Below are 20767 nucleotides of genomic sequence, written 5' to 3'. Positions count from 1 at the left end.
GGATGGATGGTGGATTATCTGCGGTATCATCGAGGAGAATGAGAATTTTGAACCTCACAATCTCCTCACAGTATTCCTTCAACTCGCTAGGAAGCTGGGATGTAAAATATTCACAAAATATTTTGCATGTTATCCAGCCCTTGGCATTACAATACCAATTGAGGCAAACATTTCTTTCCATATCCCTTCAGAGCCCTGGGATTTTCTGAAAGGTAAACCATAAATGGTTTCAATTTACAATCGCCTTCAGTGTTACCTCCAAAAAGCAGCGTGAAGCGATCTTTCACTGCTTTAAATCCATGTGCGATCTTCTCATGAGAAATGTACATCCTACATGGCATCCTCTTCCAAAAAAGGCCTGTCTCATCAATGTTGAAAATTTGTTTTGGAGAATATCTTCCTCGATAATGGCCTTGAGAAATGCAGGAAACCTCGAGAGAGCAAAAGTGCAGCAGCAGCAGCAACAGCCTCTCCAGTCATTTTTATGTTGTGATCGTTGTAACGCTTCCAAAAGTTCGAAAACCACCCAGAACTAGCATTAAATGGCTTCATTTCATCTTAATAAGTCTTCACAAATGCTTCTGGCCTTTGCTTGTATCACAAGTATGCTGACAAGTTTTGGTGTTCATTTTCCTGGTATTAGTGTTCAATCAATGTGCTAAGCATGCGTTCCATTTTTTTTTTCTATAATGCAACATGGAGCATACGATGTCTGTCACCATTGAGTTTCCACATTTTGCACTTTCTTTTAGCTTTTCCACACTATTTATTATTGTTCGCAATGTGGACTCGTTGAGGCCTAGCCCACGCCTCATATCAGCTGTGCGATTACCTCTTTCATACCAATGTAAAAATATATATTTTTAATTCATGAGTGATGGCCTTTCTCTGTCTTTTGCTCACACTACCAACCTTGCTACTCCACAGACACTTTCCAGTCATGATTGCAAGGGTTACGCTTATTACAGCAGCACAATTCATGCACAAAATGGAAGACACTTCCCGATATGCATGATGCTATGATGGAGGGTTTCCAGAAACTGATGGAGAGGGAAGGCAATCTATCCAGCATGCAGATGTTATTGCGGACACATTTTTGTTGTTCAGTGCGAAAATTTAATCACAGCGTTAATCACATGCTCGAGTTGTGTAATTTCAATTGCTCATGAATGTAAATTTAAAAATAGGACCATGGGTCCTGAAGCTCACCTGAATCAGGAGCAACACTCAATGACATTATAAAATATCAAAATTTTGTTCCTGCACAGAATCTGGTGACATGAGCTCTGCCAAGTGCCCTTCTAGTTTTATGCTGTATTTATTTTCTTAACATGTTTCTTTCAATGTTAACATGCTTTATATCTATTTTACATGTTTATTTCTGTCTACCACCAACCTTCTATATTTTCTCGAAGCCCACTGATCCCCACCCTTTTCCCATTGGCCCTTGGTTTTCTTTATCACAATTTTAACTATCACGACATTTTCCAGGAACTTAACCCCCATGATATTTTATGGTTTACCGTACCCTCCACACTACTCTATCGACATGAAATGTGTTGTCTTAATTGAAAGCACATCAATCTGTTTAATAAACTACAAATGCAACACTTGAAATGCAACACAAATGCATTAGTTTTGTAATGAAATCTCAGGTGCATTTCTGCGGTGGAGCACAAACAGAAATGTTTTGACTTACAAAGAGTTTACTTTGAAGGCTTAATAAAATTTGTTGTTATATCATTACTATATTTTGATTTGTTGCACCTATTTAAAAGCTTTTAGTTCAATGCCCCCTATGAAAGGATGGCTTACATCCTACCTACAGTGCATCAATATGACGTGTCTGATCCTATTTGGCAAACTCGGTTATAAGTGTGTTTGATCTTATTCGGCAAAACATAAACATAAAAGTGTGCACACCATAAAGCTAATCTTCCAGTGATGTGCGTGCAAGGCAGTGATTCTACAGCAGCATATGCAGGTCAGTTATTTGTTATATTGTACATGAATATGTATGCATTGGGCAATCTGTGTACATGAACTTGTTTGCAAGGGAAGGCTGAGTTAATTTTACAAGTGTTTATGCAGGGCGATTAGTATGTAAAAATGTGTTCCTATGGCACTAAGTAAGTGTGGGAACCACTGATTAATTGTATACATTACATGAAAGGCAAAGTTGGAAAAAGGTTCTTCTTTAGAATGTGTTGACAGGGCGCTGTTGTTTTGATTCATTCTTCAGGGACTGCACCAGAGCTGGAAATTGAACTAAGACTATTTTACCGCCACATGCTGCTCGATCACTGCAAGTACATCTCTGAACGTATATTTTGGCTCATCCAAATACTCAAACCTTGGCCTATTGTGAACAAGGCACGGCTTCTGTACATCATATACGGCCCTGTGTGCACCCACACAAGTATGGAAATGGTGCTGTATTTCTTTTACCAAACTGTTTTGATTTTTGTTCACTCCAAGCCTACTTCCTTGATGGATGACTTGTTTAGAATCTGCAATGAAATGGGTGCTATTCTTGCCAAACACATCATATATTGGGAAAAGTATCATCAAAAAGATCATGAAAGATATCTTTTAAAGGGCACAGAGCAAGAAAAATGAGAAAATAGAGGAACTCAAAGAACCATTAAACAGAAGTGTTTTAAGCCAATTATACTCTGCGATGCATTTTCAATCCATCACTTCATCATGACCTGGATCAACCCATAAAACAAAATATTTATCCACACCTCTGTAATTCTATAGTGTATAGGGTGTTCCAAAAATCCTGGACAATTTCGTTATTAATATATTTAGAACCCCAAATGATACAACGATACCCTTTGGTTTATCATGGAGTATGGTAGTATTCCATACTGAGGGATGATATGGGAAAAAATAGCCACCCATTCAAATGTGTACACAATGGTTTGCTCATAAACTCTTGAAGAGTGAAGTCATAAGCATTTAAAGCCATAACTTTTATTCTCGAGCGTTTTCTGAACTACCAAGACTTAAAAAGACTCCAGAATACATCGTCAAAGTACCACATCGACAGATCTCTAAAACACCAATTTGTACTTCTTCTTGTCCTTGTGTTCTTCCCGACTCAAAACAATGTAAACCAATGTAAAACTGTAGCCTCACCCACCTCGATAACTGCTGAAGCTATGATGGTGATTCCAACGCAAGGAAGTTCCTTTGTCTCTGGGCTGGTGCACACAACACAAAATTTAAAAATATATAAAACATTAATCGTTTTATTAGGAAAAGAAAGCGAACGTAAATGTGGGCTCAAACAAACCAGGCCAGAATTGTGAGGGGGGGGGGGGTGGGGAAATCGAAAGTGGACAGAACCATTCCAAAAGTGATACGTATCCAAACCATCCCCCAAATCAACTCAAACAAGTACTAAAATAATTTAAATAACACAGACAAGCATGATGTTGGCTTGGTGGTTACAATAGTTGGCTTCGGGCCTTAGGATCCTGAGTTTGAGCCCCTGACAGTTGTTGAATTACCTGTTGAATTAACTGTCCAAAGCATCACTTGTCGCAAGCAAGGGAACTTTATTTTATATTAAATAAGATTTTGAAATGCTTAACGATGATATTATTATGATTATTATTATTAATATTATTATTTTATTATTGTTTGGCTCTCAGCATTAAAGTTTCAACTCTATCGTATTTGCCTGATCAGAGTCGTAGATTCGGTTTATGTTTATACTGATGTTTAATTTATCCTTTAATGCATGTTATCATCACCAGTAAAGTGATTTACAGTGATATCTAGTCATTGTGTGTGTGTGTGTGTGTGTGTGTGTGTGTTTTGTTGTTTCGTTTCAAGGCTTTGTGTGTAAGGAACATTGTTGTGGACTTTGTCTGAAAGGAACATTTTTATGGACTTTGTCTGCAAGGAACACTGTTATGGACTTTCTCTACAATGAACATAGTTTTGGACTTTGTCTGTGAGGAACATAGTTGTGGACTTTGTCTGTGAGGAACATAGTTGTGGACTTTGTCGACAGTGAACATAGTTATGGACTTTGTCGACAATGAACATAGTTATGGACTTTGTCTGTAAGGAACATTGTTATGGACTATGCCTGGAAGGAACATTGTTATGGACTATGTCTGGAAGGAACATTGTGATTAACTTTGGCTGAAAGGAACATTATTATGGACTTTTTCTGCGAGGAACATTGTTATGGACTCTGTCTGCAAGGAACATTGCTATGGACTCTGAAAGGAACATAGTTGTGGACTTTGTCTACATTGAATATTGTTATGGACTTTGTCTGGAAGGAACATTGTTGTGGACTTTGTAAGGAACATTGTTACGGACGATAATATACGGAATGAAACTTTGCCACCATGGTGCCCATAACCAGGCATGCAGGCATGCACACAAACACCCGCCGAAAGTCCCTTACAGATCCAAATCTACCAATATGTACCACGTACCGCAATCTTGTAGCAACTGCGGACTGCACATTCCGATCGAGACACGTGTACCGCTATCAACTGTAGTAGTATAGAGCGCTTGGTATGTGATTTAAGCACTCCAATGAAATGGTTGATAAGGAATGCCTGTCTTGGCAAGTGATAGCAAACTGATTGGTAACGACGAATACTCGCAAAAAACAAAACATCGCCGATTTCTTCACATTTTCAGATTTCACTCCTGATTTTGAGTTATACAGTCCACATGGCTGATCCTCCAAACTCAAATTTTAATTCGATTATATGCTTTAATTAGTCTGTGAGAGTAGATCATGGAAAATTGCATCATACAATGCATGAAATCGCTCCAAGCTCCTAGTTTGAAAACTATAGCACTTACAAAAGCGATGTATGCAGCGATTCATAGGTATGTAGATGAGACGTACAATGATATTTGTGAGGAAAGTGAAGTAAAACATTTTGAGCACTTTTTCTTTAAACCGTTGCAGCCTGTTCCAACTCAAGGCATTGTTGAGCAGGCCGAACAAAGTGACGAATTAAAACCACAGTGAGGAAAAGCGAGGTGTCTGAGGATGCACCTGATAAAGGTGTCCGAGGATGTGCCTGATAAGGCCATTATTTATCGTCAAAAGGGGTGTTGTAATTAACCCAAACACCCAATTTTCACTCATGCACTTCCTTGGAGTTCCGTGAGTATGCATGCAATATTTCAGGCTGCTAGGTTTCATGGCTTTGGAGTTATGGAGGACACACACACACACACACACACACACACACACACACACACACACACACACACACACACACACACACACACACACACACACACACACACACACACACACACACACACACACAGCCATTTATTAGTGTAGATATATGTTTTTTCTTTGTGAAAGTATAATATTTAGCTTATAGAGGTTAGCACATGGGAGTTGATCCTTTTATTTGTGATGAGCTACATGTTGAATTTATTGGTTCTCAGTGATTACGTCTTAACACATGCTATCTGTGTTAGGACGTATCTTGTGGAACTGCATGTCAACCTCATCAGCACCTAACACCTGGCTGCAGGAACTGGCCAGTGCTATGAGATTGCTGTACAATGCAGAAATCAAGTCTTGCAACCGTCATGAACTCATGAGCATTGTTAATGAACTCACAGGTTGGTTGATTCAGCAAATGATACATTATCTTTTACTCTACTTTCCTTTAATTTTTGCCTTTTGCCTTTGTCTCCCATATTCCCCCTTCCATTTCCCCTTCATCTTTCCCTTCTTCCTTCTTCCTTCTCCCTAAGTCTCCTCTCTTTCCTTTATACACTTGTTGAATTTCTTTTTATTCATTCTTAATTTAATTTTTCTGAATTCATGTCTCCCTCCAATCTTTCCTTCTGCAAGCTGTTAGGGTTAGGGTTAGTAAATTAGTAAAGTAAATTGTTCCTAACTAAAACAAGAAAAAGAGCAATCAGAGTGCAGATACTTGCCAGGACTTGTTTTGTGTGGTACTTGTGTCATTTTATGTGGTATATTTTGTGTGGTGTTTTTGTACTGGTGTGTTACGTAATTAATAAGAAACATAATAAGAACTGCCATTTTATAACTGTGGGCAGTGATGACGGGGTACCAAGACGTCCCGCTTTGATGCAACCCTGCTTTGATTGAACACCTGACCCCGAACTCATTATTTTTTGTTTTTAAATTGTTATTCAATTGAATTTATAATGGGATGAAAATAAATTCAATTCCTATCAAATGGAAGACCAAATAGGTACAGTTCTGCATTGGAGTCATCAGATGGAACCCGAACAAGCAAAAAGCAAAGATGAAGTCATCAGGGGAACCTGGATAGGATTCGCATTTCAGCTGCTGCTCTTCTACCCTCAAACACCTTCCATACATAGCGAAGTGACCCTTCACAAAAAAAAACAACAAAAAATAACTGAGATCAAAAACAACTGAAAAAAAATTACATTGATTGATTGAGCGGTTCCAGAGAAAACATTATTTAATATTTTTCTTCACTCCAATATCAATACGTGCACGCCAAACCATGTGATCTCTCAATTATTCTTCAACAAACTTGTACAACCAAGGCTTGAGGATCATTTGTGCGAAGTTTCCCCTTGATCTGTCCAGCCTTTCTGGAGAAGATATTTATAGTTTTTATGGTAAATCCAATATGGCTGCCAAACCATGTGACCTATGATGTCGTGTGCAAAGCTTTTGTTCCTTATGGAGAGATGGTCATACGTGTAAAGTTTTGCCTCGATCTGTTCAGCCATTTCAGAGAAGATGTGCTTGGAAGGTTGTTTTATTCTTTAAACAATATCGCTGCCGAATCACGTGACTGATGTCTTCAAAATTTTTTCTGTGGACCATTTTATCCCGAGATGACCCTCAAAAATTTTCATACGGATCAGATGTGGTGTTGTACATATGCAATTATGACGTAATAATGAAGGAAACTATGACATCATAAAAAAATCACACATTCAACATGAGGAGTACTTGCTGTGAGCCAAGATTCTATTTCTTCCTTAGTGCGGTTTCAAAGATAGTTTGGTCCTTGGTCTAAAGTTTTTCCGTTTTTCCAACATGGCTGCCACACCATGTGACGTATGATGTCATAATTATCATTAAAACATTCTACATGAGTAGTCGCTGGAACGGTGAAAATTTTGTCTCAATCTGACTAGCGTTTGTGGAGAAAAACACTAAAGTTCTGTGCAGTTAAACAAACAAACAAATGAACAAGCCAGTAGGTGACGAGGGATTTGCTAGGATCAAAGCGCTGGATACGATGCTTTTCATTCTGACCGATCCACCGACGAAGATTCATTGCCAAGACGTATTGGTTCACATACAATTGTTCCTCTACCTGGCAAGATTTTTCCTATTGCGTATTTTGCCAACTGGCACTCATAAAAAATGACGGTAAATGGATACCCTATTTTTGAAAGACTACCATTTGAAAAATAATCGGTTTGCTGGTTTGTGCTGTGGAGCCTCGCATTGCAGACACACACACACACACACACACACACACACACACACACACACACACACACACACACACACACACACACACACACACACACACGGAAAACCCGATAAACTTCTCAATGAACTTACGGTTCCGGTTTTGGAGCGATGAGAGGTCTCCTTCGGGGCTCCCTGCTGACGTTCTCAAAGTTAAGTTTCCGGTCATTATTTGTCCCATTTTTCTGTTTAATTTTCTCACCTACATGTTACTGTGTGTTCCTAGTTCGGTTTTGTTTCAAAAATCGTGCTATTTTGTGAGTATTTTTGTCGACGTTCTTACCTGGTGTTTGAGGCCTAGGCCTTGGCCTAGGCTTGAGGCCTACCGGTTCCACTCGGTGTTCGATCGTTTTTTTTTTGTTTTTTTTCTCTCCATTACCTTCAATTTCTATCCTCCCCATTACCTTCAATTTTCATCCTTCCCACTTTCCAAACATCCCCCATTCTCCCAACTAATCTCTTTCTTATCTCAAAAAAAAAAAAATATATATATATATATATATATATATATATATATATATATATATATATATATATATATATATATATATATATATATATACCCAACAACAACAACAACACGCTCAACTTCTCTGGATTCTGCTTCTTCTTCTTCCTCTTAACTTCCTCCTCGTCTTCTTCCTCGATTTTTTTTTTCTACACTTCCATGACCTAATCTGTTGAACTCTCTCAAACATTAATATTAACAACAAAAACGATATATTATAATGCTTCATCTTCCTCTCACACATGTGGTACTCTTTACTGTTTCATAATGCACTACTCTTCTGCTATTTTAACAGACTGCTCTCATTTCGAGCTCTCCTTCATTCCTTGCCTAAAAAATCCAACTATTACAGCGCTTCTTCTCTCCATTCTCTGAATTCGCCTTCATTGCATCCATCAAGAATTGTGTTAAATCGCATCTCTGACCTAAAACTTTTAAAAACCACAGTTTGCCATGGATGTTCGCTTTCCATCAACCATTCTTTTTTTCCAACTTCAGTGCCAACTCACCCCCCTCACCCCTCACTCTCACTATCAAAACAACCATCCCACTCTTCTCCCTCCAAGCCTCCCTCTCACCTCTCTCAAAAATTCCCCCTCACCTTTCTCCCACCTTTCATCCTCCTCACTCATCCTTCTCAAAGTTGCCCCCGCTCTCATCCACCAAGCTGCCTCCCTCCACTGCCCTCTCACCTCCATCTCTTCACTCCACCTCCTCAAATCCTCAACTGCCTTCTTCCTTGTCTCTTGTCGCCCCTCTCCCCCAGCACCACAGAGCCTTTTCTCCTCCTCATTCGGCCCCCTCCCCTCGCTATTCTGCAATACCCCACACTCTTTCAACAACCCTCCTTACCTCCCCCCTCGTCCCTTGTCCTACAGTCCCCCTCCCCCTCCACATCCTGCACCCAAAGCCTCCTCCCCTACCTCTTCATTAAAAGTGTGGACCTCAAATATCCGGGGCCTTCGCTCAAACCTTTCAGATCTTTCCATACAGGTTGCCACTGACAAACCAGACATTATCTGCCGAACAGAAACTTTCCTCTCCCAAGATGTGTCTGACTCCCAAGTATCTCTCCCCGGTTACTCCCTCTTACGGTATGACAGACCTGAGCCTCGTCCTGGTGGAGGTGTTGCTCTCTTCATCAAAGACTCTATTCCTCACTCTCCATGCACTGCTCTCACTCCCCCACACCCCCAGGAATACCTCTGGCTTCGGCTTCCCCTCCACTCCCACCTCATGTTTATATGTGTACTGTACCGTCCACCAAACAGTGATGACTCCATCTACACCTCACTATCCGAAAACATGGACCATCTTCTATCTTCTCATCCAAAGTCTCTCTTCCTCTTATGTGGTGACTTCAATTGTCATCATGCCAGTTGGCTAGGTGTGGGTACCTCTCTCACCTGCCATGGCACCTCAGCAAAAGCTTTCTGCGACTCATTAGGACTGACTCAATCGGTCAACTTCCCGACCCAGATCTCAACCAATGGTACTCCATCTCTTCTGGATCTGATTTTGACAAATTTCCCTGACAATATCTGCTGCTCTTCCTTTGCTCCAATCGGTTCTTCTGACCACGTCCTTGTCAAAGTGGACTTCTCTCTGGCTGTTATCAGAGAACCACCTCACCGCCGTCGAGTCTGGCATTTCACTCAAGCCGACTGGCAGGGTCTCCGAGCAGCCATCAAACTTACAGACTGGTCTCCTATCACTACTTTCTCAAACATCAACTCATCCTGGGAATTCTTTCAAAGAAACTTGCTCTCCCTCATGCACAGATTTATCCCCTCTCTTGTTCAATTCTCCTACCCTTCCTCCCGCCCTTGGTTTACTGAAGCTTGTGGCGAGGCAGTTGTCCTGAAACAACTTGCCTTTGCCTCATGGAAAGCAAACCCAACTGAGGGCAATCTCAGTTCCTTCCACAAAGCTCGGAACAAGTGTGTATCTACCCTCAGGAGAGCCAAAAAACAACATCTTTCTCATCTCAAGTGTGAACTCTCAAACCTCTCTCCCTCCTCAAAATCCTGGTGGCGTTTAATCAAATCTGTTTCTGGTGTATGTTCCCCCTCCATCCCCTCCCTTACCTCAAATGGCCACACTGCTGATTCCACACGTGAAAAAGCTGAATGTCTAAACTCGGTGTTTGTAGCTAAATATTGTGTCCTAAACCCATCACTATCTCTACCCACTTTACCCAGTCGCACCCAACTGTCCCTGGACTCTGTATCCTTTTCTCCTGACAAGGTGGAGAGCTTGCTTTCAAACCTCGAGTCAGATTCTGCAACCGGTCCAGAGGGCATCAGCCCACGTGTCCTCAAAGCCTGCTCTTCTGCTCTTGCTCACCCTCTCTCTGTTCTATTCACCCTCTCATTTGCCCAAGGTCATCTGCCATCTGCTTGGAAATCTGCTAACATCACTGCCCTGCATAAAAAAGGTGCAAAAATAGATCTCTGCAACTACAGACCAATCCGCCTTCTCCCAATCATCAGCAAGGTTATGGAATCCATCATCGCTTCAGACATGAAATCCTTCCTCTTCTCCAATGGCTTGATTTCCAATCATCAATTTGGTTTCAGACAAGGTCACTCTACCCTGGATATGCTGCTTCTGCTCTCCCATCAATGGATGGAGGTCCTCAATGCCAGACAGGAAATCCGAGCCATATCCCTGGACATATCATGTGCTTTTGACACAGTCTGGCACCCTGCCCTACTCACCAAACTCTCTTCCCATGGTATTCAAGGCCATCTCCACTCATGGCTCGCAGACTTCCTCTCCTGTCGCAGTCAACGTGTGGCCCTAAATGGAGTTCTTTCATCCCCTCTTCCTGTGCAGGCTGGAGTTCCTCAAGGTAGCGTTCTGGGCCCTGTTCTTTTTCTGGTTTTCATCAATGACCTCTCGGACTCTCTGGAAAATCCTCTATTTCTCTTTGCCGACGACTCCACCCTCTGCCGTACCATCTGTCATCCCTCAGACCGGCAAGCAGCGGCTTCTTCGCTCACTGCAGATCTGGATAATATCACAAACTGGTCCAACACGTGGAACATGTCTTTCAATCCAAACAAATCTCATACTCTCACTATGTCTCTTCGAAAGGACTGTTTAGAAAACCCCCCCATCCACTTTCTCAACAATGCTCTGGAAGAAGTCTTTTCTTTCAAGCTTCTGGGTCTCACTATCTGCCATGACCTTTCCTGGGAAAGTCACATTTCCAACCTCGCCTCAAAAGCCAGTCGCCGACTGGGAATCCTCCGTCGTGCAAAGTCCTTCCTCGGCCCTCTTGAGCTCCTGACCACTTACAAAGCTTTTGTCCGTAGCCTGATGGAGTACTGCTCTCCCCTCTGGGCTGGTGCTCCTGCCTCCCACCTTTCTTGGATTCACGCTGTCGAAACCAGGGCATTTAAGATCATCGGCATCTCCCGCAATGAAGCTGAGTCTTTGGGCCTCTCACTCAATCACCGCAGGTTGGTCGGTGGTCTTTCTGTCTTCTACCGACTCCTCTCCAGCCTTGCCCCCCCTGCTCTCTCTGCGATTTGTCCCCACCACATTTCCACAGGGCGCTCAAGGTCCGCCAACAACCCCCTTCTGGTAAAACTACCAAAATCACGAATCACTGCTCATCTTCACTCTTTCATTCCTCTTTTTTCCCGCCTTTGGAATAAACTCCCTCACTCTATTCTTTCCCATTCTTCCCTCCAGGCTTTCAAAACAGCTGTTCACCACCACCTCTTATCTTCCCCCATCCAAATCCTCGATCTTTTCTACCCCTGTTAATCCACCCCAAACCCACCTCCTTCAAATTCCCTGCTTTCCTTCCTGAAAGTCTCTGTATGTCCATGGTGTAAACCCCATGTTCCCCGCCCCATCACTCTCCATTCCATAGATCTCCTAATGTCACTGTTCCCCACTGTTTTGTCGTTCCCACTCCCACCCCTCTTGTCTCATTCCTCGCCTTGATGTGAGCCGTGTGTAAGCTTTCATACGAGCCTCGACTCAGGTATAAAAAAAAATGCTCTTGTTTGACCACACCTCCTGAGCCACACAATATTTTTCATAAGCCACGCCCACTTTCCTACGCCACTCCCACTTTAAATAATAAATAATTGGAGGTGGTGTGTGGGTCGCGGAATCGTTTTCAGTAAATAAATAAATAATTGAAGGTGGTGTGTGGATCGTGGAATTGTTTACGGGAAATAAATAAATAATTGGAGGCGGAGTGTGGGTGGGGAATCGTTTTTGGCAAATAAATAAATAATTGGAGGTGGTGTGTGGGTGGGGAATCGTTTTCAGAAAATAAATAAATAATTGAAGGTGGTGTGTGGGTGGGGAATTGTTTTCTGTAAAGAAATGAATAATTAAAGGTGTTGTGTGGGTCATGGAATCGTTTTCGGTAAATAAATAAACATTATATTATTAGAAATCCACAAAGACAGAAATGCCGGTGATTCCATTTCTTTTGGATCCTTTTCACTTTGGTGAATAACGTTTGGATCGAGGAGAGATCGAAGGTGGAACGACGGTGTAGTTCCTTACAAACACTGTATACACACCTTAAAAGACGGTAAATAGACACCCGATTTTTGAAGGACTACCATTTGAAAAATAAAACCTCAATCAAAAATCGGCTCGAGTAAAATTTTATAAGTATCTCGACGTGTTTAATTCCGAAGTCTCGTTTCTCTACATTCAAAACTGAAGGACAAGTATTGAAAATACTGCATGCGGTTTTTTGGCCGCTGCACAGCAACGGGTGGTTGCGAGGCAACGAAATTCAAACGCGCACATTCCCAGCCCATATGGCACCTGTTGGCAAAGTTTCATCAAAATCAGTTTGCTGGTTCGTGCTGTGGAGCCTCGCGTTGCAGACAGACACACACACACACACACACACACACACACACACACACACACACACACACACACACACACACACACACACACACACACACACACACACACACACACACACACACACACACACACACACACACAGCCGGAAACCCCGACAATAAGGGATATCTCATATATAGCGAATCCAAAAATCGTGCTTATCACGACACTTGGCGAATTAGTTGACCTTTCCGTGAGGTGGTCCAAGCTGTAATGTCATGGAATGTGTGGTGTTTATTTGTTCGTGCATTAATAAAATGACGCGACGTCACAAATAACAATTAACAGCTGCGCGTTGTTATGGTAACGGCAGCAGATTGAAAATTTTCACAACTCATTTAAAGCCACCATGTGACATTCAACAACTTATCATCGGTGCTTGTTGCCTTCATTCTGATCATAGAAAATATTTGAAAATACCTCGGAACATTGCTTTTCAACCAGCTTTACGATCCCATTATCAGGTTTGAAATATGTTGTTAAACAAAAATATGTATTTTATATGTGTGTTTTTATGTTTTGGGTGACCCTGACCTTGACCTTGGGTCAATTTCGATCAAACTTTGTACACATGTTAATATTACATGCATAAATAGACAGTATAAGTTTCAATATAATAAGTGCAAAATGGTTTGAGAAATCGCCATGTGTAATTCACAAAATTACCCATTGGCTTATAATGGGTGATAATATAAAGTGATGCAGAATCCAGATCTTGATATTGAACATCACCAAAAGTCACATATCCTTTTGCACTGTGGATTTCTATCAGCTGTTAAAATTTCAAACAAATCGGTAAAGAATTGTGACCTATAGAACGAATATAATTTTTTTTAAATCATGCCAATAGCTAAAAACTTTGACGTCATACGCTTGCGAAAACTGTGCATAATTTGTACTAACATGCATTTTAAAACATTTAGATATTCCATTGAAATTTGTTTTGGCGTCAACAGGAAGTCGCTACGTTTTCCGGTCACTGAGTTATGTCAAAAATGTGTTTTCACGTTGTGTGACGTCACGTCGTAACGTTTAGTCCGATTAAGACGGGGTTTGGATGCGGACCGTCTCAGGTGGATTGCCTATCAGGTGTAAAAATTTAAGAACGACTAGTCCAACCGTTTGGGCTGTAAACGACCGGACAAACAAACAAGCCAACAAACAAACGGAACAGACCAACATACTTGACAAAATCGAATATTTCGCCAAGTAACAAGACGTCGTCGTGCAGAGCATGCATGATACTTGCAAAATCCATAAAAGAAATTTGACCTCAAAAATAATTGGTGGTTGAATTCAATGACCAAATATGCAACTCTTCAAATTTCAAGTCAGTGGGATGAAAATTGACAATTTTAGAAAGTCAGCTTATGTTGTCCTTTTGGCCGAAGTTGACCTCAAAAATAATTGGTGGTTGAATTCAATTACCAGATATGCAAATCCTCTTCAAATTTCAAATCAATTGGATGAAAATTAAGGCTTTTAGAAATCTCACATAAGTTGTTGAACTTTGGCCTATGTTGACCTTTTGGCCAATGTTGACCTCGAAAATAATTAGTGGTTGAATTCAGTAAGCTGCTCTGAAAATCCTCTTCAAATTTCAAGTCAATGGGATGACAATTGAGGATTTTAGAAAAAGCACCATTGTTGACCTTGGGCCGATGTTGACATTTTGGTCCATATTGACCTCAAAAATAATTGGCTGGTTGAATTCATTGACATGTATTATAAATCCTCTTCAAATTTCAAGTCAATGGGATGAAAATTGAGGATTTTAGAAATCTCACCTACGTTGTTGACCTTTGGCCTATGTTGACCTTTTGACCTCAAAAACAATAGGCTTCTTGTTATGCAAAACTCTACCATGTGGTGAAGTTTCGTGAAGATTGGTTTAAATTTGTGACCTGTAGACGATTGACAGACAAACAGACAAACAGAACAACAAGAAAAAGACGTCGTGCAGATCACGATACTTGCAAAATCCCCAAAAATAATTTGTCCTCAAAAATAATTGGTGGTTGAATTCAATGACCAAATATGCAACTCCTCTTTAAATTTCAAGTCAATCAGATTAAAATTGAGGATTTTAGAAATCTCACCAAAGTTGTTGACCTTTGGCCTATGTTGACTTTGTCACCTCAAAAACAAAACACTACTTCCTTGTGACAAACTCTACCATGTGGTGGATTTTCGTGAAGATCGGTTTAAAATTGTGACCTTTAGGTGTCAGGCAGACAATCAGACAGAATAACAAAATTGACGGACCAATATACATGAAAAATCTTCGATTTTGCAAGTAACAAGAAGAAGACGTTGTGCAGAGCACGATACTTGCAAAATCCATCAAACAAATTTGACCTCAAAAACAATTGGTGGTTGAATTCAATGACCATATGTGCAACTCCTCTTCAAATTTCAAGTGAATCGGATGAAAATTGACAATCTTAGAAATCCGACCTATGTTTTCCTCCAAAATAATTGGTGGTTGAATTCAGTGACCTGAAATATAAATTCTCTTCAAATTTCGAGTCAATTGGATGAAAATGGAGGACTTTAGAAATCTCACCTAAGTTGTTGACTTTTTGACCTTTTGACCTCAAACACAATAGGCTTCTTCCTTTTGACAAACTCTAACATGTGGTGAAGTTTCGGGAAAATAGGTTTTAAATTTTGACCTGTAGGCGACAAACAGACAGACAGTCAGAATGAGAAGTCATGCGGAGCATGATACTTGCAAAATTCGTAAAACAAATTTGACCTCAAAAATAATTGGTCATTGAATTGAGTGACCTGAAATATAACGTCTTTTCACATTTCAAGTCAATCAGATGAAAATTGAGGATGTTAGAAATTCCAACTTTGTTGTTGACTTTTGCTCGACGTTAACCTCAAAAAGAATCGGCTAGTTTAATTCGGTAACAAAAGCCACATCACCTATGTTACCCCTCACACAAAGTTGTATTTGCAACCCGAGTTTGGAGCCTGTAACTTAAAAAGTGTGTGGCCGGGGGGTCGACCGGGAGCACGACCGCTAGATGGAGCCGTGAGCTGGCTCGACCGATCGCCCGGAATGTAAAGGTCGTCGCCCCGGATAAGTCCGGAGCGGACGGGTCCTGACTGGACCGAAGTTCGCCAATGGATAGACTACGTGGGGTAGGGTCGATTGCCAACTATTCAATTTACCTAAGTACCCACGTGGTCCGACTCCCGGGGAAGTTCACCTTCGGCTGACTTTGTCCGAATCGAGTCGCTATCACCGACTCGGATCCGGCGTAACCGAGCGGAATTACCAAAGTCGGGCCGGACCAAATGAACAAGTTACCAACACTAATCCTCAAACACGCATCATGTCGAGCCAATGCAAGAAACACAAAACGAGCCGATACATTTAACAATTGGGGTTTATTTATACAGTAATAATGGGGAGCTAGGGAACACAAAAGAGCAGAACTATACCGAATATCAGAAATGCAGTGCAATATGTACAGCACACAAAGCACTTGACAGTTTTCTACTTGTTAGATGGGCCCACGGACACACATACGCGCGCGCGCGCGCGCGCGCACACACACACACACACACACACACACACACACACACACACACACACACACACACACCCAAGAAATGGTGGCTGACGCCTTTAATGCGGACTTCAGCTCAGAGGGACAGATGAGCTGAAGCCCAGGGACTGCCTCGGACCTTTACACCTCGTGTGGTCTTCAAGCTATTCGGACCAGGCACCAGCGTGGGAGAGCTGGATCCAATCACCGCGAGCCGCGATCCTCTCCGTGCTCCTGCGGATCCGCTCGCGCTCCGGACCACATGCTGGTGAGACGAGGCGCCGATCCTTCCCGACCCGATGCGTCACTTCCCCGAAGGACCACCGACCAAGATGAGGCCAAGAAGTCGCACCAAACCGGGAACCAAGCAGAAACCGCGAAGAGCTCCATGCACCAAGAAGAGCCAGCCGAACCAAGATGAGGCCACAAAACAGAACAACCAACTTCACCAATCAGAACAAAAGCCACCAGAACACGAGCCCGATGAACCCCGAAGGCTCACCGAAGACTAACCCAAGACTAACCAGAACCAACCCAAGCCAAGCAGAGCATCCCCTTATTATCCCTCTCAGCCCAGCCTCGCTTCTGGCGTGACTCATTCGGCCTCGTGCGCCGCCCCCCGCAACCGCGGGTGGGGGCTGTTTACGTTGCTTTCTGCCAGACCCGCTCCAACCGTCATCCCTGTTTACGCCATTGAATCACAGGACGGGAAGGCTCTTCTTCTTAGTTGTGGCGGAGGGTCGTTCTGATTGAACTCTCACTATTAAAATGAATCACAGCGCAGATACATAGATTTACCCATTAAACAATGGAAGGCGAGCTATCAAGAGAACACGTACTTACTATACCGAGATAACTGAGCTAAAGGACCTGAATGTTGAGTGTGATCGATTTCCAAATTCGCAACAATATATATATATATATATATATATATATATATATATATATATATATATATATATATATGTATATATATACTGTATATATATACTGTATATATGTATATATATACTGTATATATGTATATATATACTGTATATATGTATATATATACTGTATATATACTGTATATATACTGTATATATATGTATGTATGTATATATATATATATATATATATATATATATATATATATATATATATATATATATATATATATATATATATATATATATATATATATATACAGGGAAATCCTGGTGTTGTCTTAGTGGTTAGGGTGTTGTCTTGGGATCCCAGGGTCCTGAGTTCAAGCCCCATTGGCTGCTGAATTAACACCAGGAGGTTGACTCAGCCTCTCATCCTTCCGCGGTCGGCGAAATGAGTACTAGTGTACTGGTCCCGGTGTATGCCCCGGTTAGAATAGGTGTACCATATCCCTGTGTGTTGTAAGAGGCGACCAGGGTTGGCGTCAGGAAGGGCATCCAGCCATAAAAAAAACATTGCCTCAAGAAAAAGCCCAACCCCTGCACAGCAGAATAAAATGGCTGTAGAAACGGTCAACAATATATATACAGGGTTTCCCCAAAAAATATACAACTTTTCATCTGCAAAGAGGATGGTCATAACATATATATTTTTAAAAGATATATGGCGGGATAGAAAGCTGAAAGGTTGACGTTTATTGCACCAATGTCAAAATTGCCACCAAAATTTAAATTTTGGTATAGAATCGTCGTTTTCTTTTGGACCGCATGTTTGACGTAGGCTCCACGTTGTCCGATCACTGCCTGCAAATGCGTTGTAATCTTCTCCATCACTTTGGGAAACGTTTCCTGAAGAATGTTCTGGATTTCTTGGTGGATGTTTTCCTTCAGCTGATCAAGAGTCTGAGGCCTAGCGTTTCCATAGATCCTGTCCTTGAGATACCCCCACAAGAAGTCTGGAGGAGTAAGGTCAGGGGAATATGGTGGCCACTCAACGTCTTCGTAGAGGGAGATAAAGTGGCACTCAAAATGTCGGTTGAGAAAACGCCTTGTTTCTCTGGCTGTATGGGGTGGTGCCCCATCCTGCTGGAACCACTGGGTTCTCATCTGGATCAGGTTGTTTCTCCTACGGGCCTCAGTACGTAGCTCAGGCAGATAGAATTCCTGAATCATTTCGCGATAGTTCCTCTGGTTTACCATGCTAGTGCATCCCTGGTCCTGGTGAAGGTCACAGATGGTTCCCACATTGGTAACCTTTGCGATGGTGCACTTTATTGTCTGAAAGTTTGGTGCATGGCACAAGTGGATCCCGAAATGTCTCGAGTAAAGATGCTGTACCTGTATGACACTTTTCATCTGGTGCCAAAGTTCAACAATTTTCGTCCGTTGTTGTACGGTCAGTCTTGGCATTTTTCTGGCGCTTGCTTGGTATCAAAATAAACTTCAGGGTCTCTGCAACAAGAAATGGAGCATTAGTGACAAAATTACTGCTTTTTTTAGGATCAAACGAAGCATTTTAAAAGTTGTATATTTTTTGGGGATACCATATATATATATAAGCACCAGTTGTACTGGGCCCGGTGTATGCCCCGGTTAGAATAGGTGTACCATATCCCTGTGTGTCGTAAGAGGCGACCAGGGTTGCGTCAGGAAGGGCATCCGGCGTAAAAACCTATGCCAAATCATTATGCGGACAACAAAACGAATTTCCATACCGGATCGGTCGAGGCCCGGGTTACCAACGACCGCCACCGGTACCGGTGGTCAGCAGGGTACCAGTGGAAATTGTGCTACTGCTGGGCGAAGGAGGAGAAGGAGACGGGGAAGGCGAGTCCGGAGGCAGTGGGAGAGGGGGAAGGGTAGAAGTGTGGAGGTGAGAGTTGGAACTCTGAATGTTGGGACGATGACTGGCAAAGGGCGAGAGTTGGCTGATATGATGGAGAGAAGAAAGGTGGACATACTGTGTGTACAAGAGACCAAGTGGATGGGGAGTAAGGCGAGGAGCATTGGAGGTGGTTTCAAACTGTTCTACCATGGTGTGGATGGGAGGAGAAATGGTGTCGGGCTAATCCTGAAGGAAGATCATGTCAAGAGGGTATTGGAGGTGAGGAGGGTGTCTGACCGAGTGATGAGTGTGAAGTTGGAAATTGAAGGTGATGATGAATGTCATCAGTGCATATGCCCCACATATGGGGTGTGAGATGGAATATAAAGAAGATTTCTGGAGTGAGTTAGATGAAGTGGTGGAGGGTGTATCCAAGGATGAAAGAGTGGTGATTGGAGCAGATTTCAATGGACATGTTGGGGAAGGGAATAAAGAGGATGAGGAGGTGATGGGGAGGTACGGTCTCAACAAGAGAAATGTGGAAGGGCAAAATGGTGGTAGAGTTTGCAAAAAGAATGGAAATGGCAGTGGTAAACACGTATTTCAAGAAGAAGGAGGAACACAGGGTGACATACAAGAGTGGAGGTAAGTGCACACAGGTGGATTACATCTTAAGTAGGAGATGCAACCTGAAAGAGATTAGTGTCTGTCAGGTTGTGGCAGGGGGAGAGTGTAGCTCGACAGCATCGATTGGTGGTCTGTAGGATGACTTTAGAGGTGAGGTTGAGGAAGAGAGTGAGGGCTGAACCAAGGACCAGATGGTGGAAGCTGAAGGAGGAAGACTGTTGCGTGAAATTTAGGGAGGAGGTGAGACAGGCGCTGGATGGTGGTAAAGATGGGTGGGATGATTGGGCAACGACAGCAGAAGTTGTGAGGGAGATAGCTCGGAAGGTACTTGGTGTGACATCTGGACAGAGGAAGGAAGATAAGGAGACTTGGTGGTGGAATGAGGAAGTACAGGAAAGTATAAGGAAGAAGGGGTTGGCTAAAAAGAAGTGGGATAGTCAGAGAGATGAAGAAAGTCGGCAGGAGTATAAGGAGTGGCGTCGAAAAGCAAAAAGAGAGGTGGCAAAGGCCAAGGAAAAGGCATATGACGAGCTGTATGAGAAGCTGGATACAAAAGAAGGGGAAAAGGATTTATACCGATTGGCAAGACAGAGGGACCGAGCTGGGAAGGATGTGCTGCAGGTTCGGGTGATAAAGGACGCAAATGGGAATGTGCTGACGAGCGAGGAGAGTGTGTTGAGAAGGTGGATGGAGTACTTTGAGGAGCTGATGAATGAAGAAAATGAGAAAGAGAGAAGGTTGGAAGAGGTGGAGATAGTGAATCTGGAAGTGGGTGGATCAGTAAGGATGAAGTGAGGACTGCTATGAAGAAGATGAAAAGTGGAAAGGCGGTTGGCCCAGATGGTATACCAGTGGAGGCATGGAAGTGCTTAGGAGAGATGGCAGTGGGGTTGTTAACCAGATTGTTTAATAAAGTCTTGG

The 20767-nt window shown here is 42.2% G+C and overlaps 1 protein-coding gene across 3 annotated transcripts in view; it reads left to right on the top strand.

Annotated features, from left to right (window-relative positions):
- FBXO47 (F-box protein 47) overlaps positions 1-20767 on the top strand; it is a 180835-nt gene that overhangs the window by 100955 nt on the left and 59113 nt on the right. For all 3 annotated transcript variants that reach the window (XM_085884557.1, XM_085884555.1, XM_085884556.1), the window contains 2 exons: positions 2243-2419; positions 5482-5628. In XM_085884557.1, the coding sequence (XP_085740683.1) occupies positions 2243-2419; positions 5482-5628 (324 nt within the window). The remainder of the gene's footprint in view (positions 1-2242; positions 2420-5481; positions 5629-20767) is intronic.

The sequence above is a fragment of the Eptatretus burgeri genome, chromosome 6 (assembly GCF_056783735.1).
Source record: "Eptatretus burgeri isolate ZD-2024b chromosome 6, Ebu_testis_v1, whole genome shotgun sequence".
NCBI lineage: Eukaryota > Metazoa > Chordata > Myxini > Myxiniformes > Myxinidae > Eptatretus > Eptatretus burgeri.
Note: the sequence above shows the minus strand (reverse complement) of the source record. Positions and strands in the feature narration are given on the sequence as shown.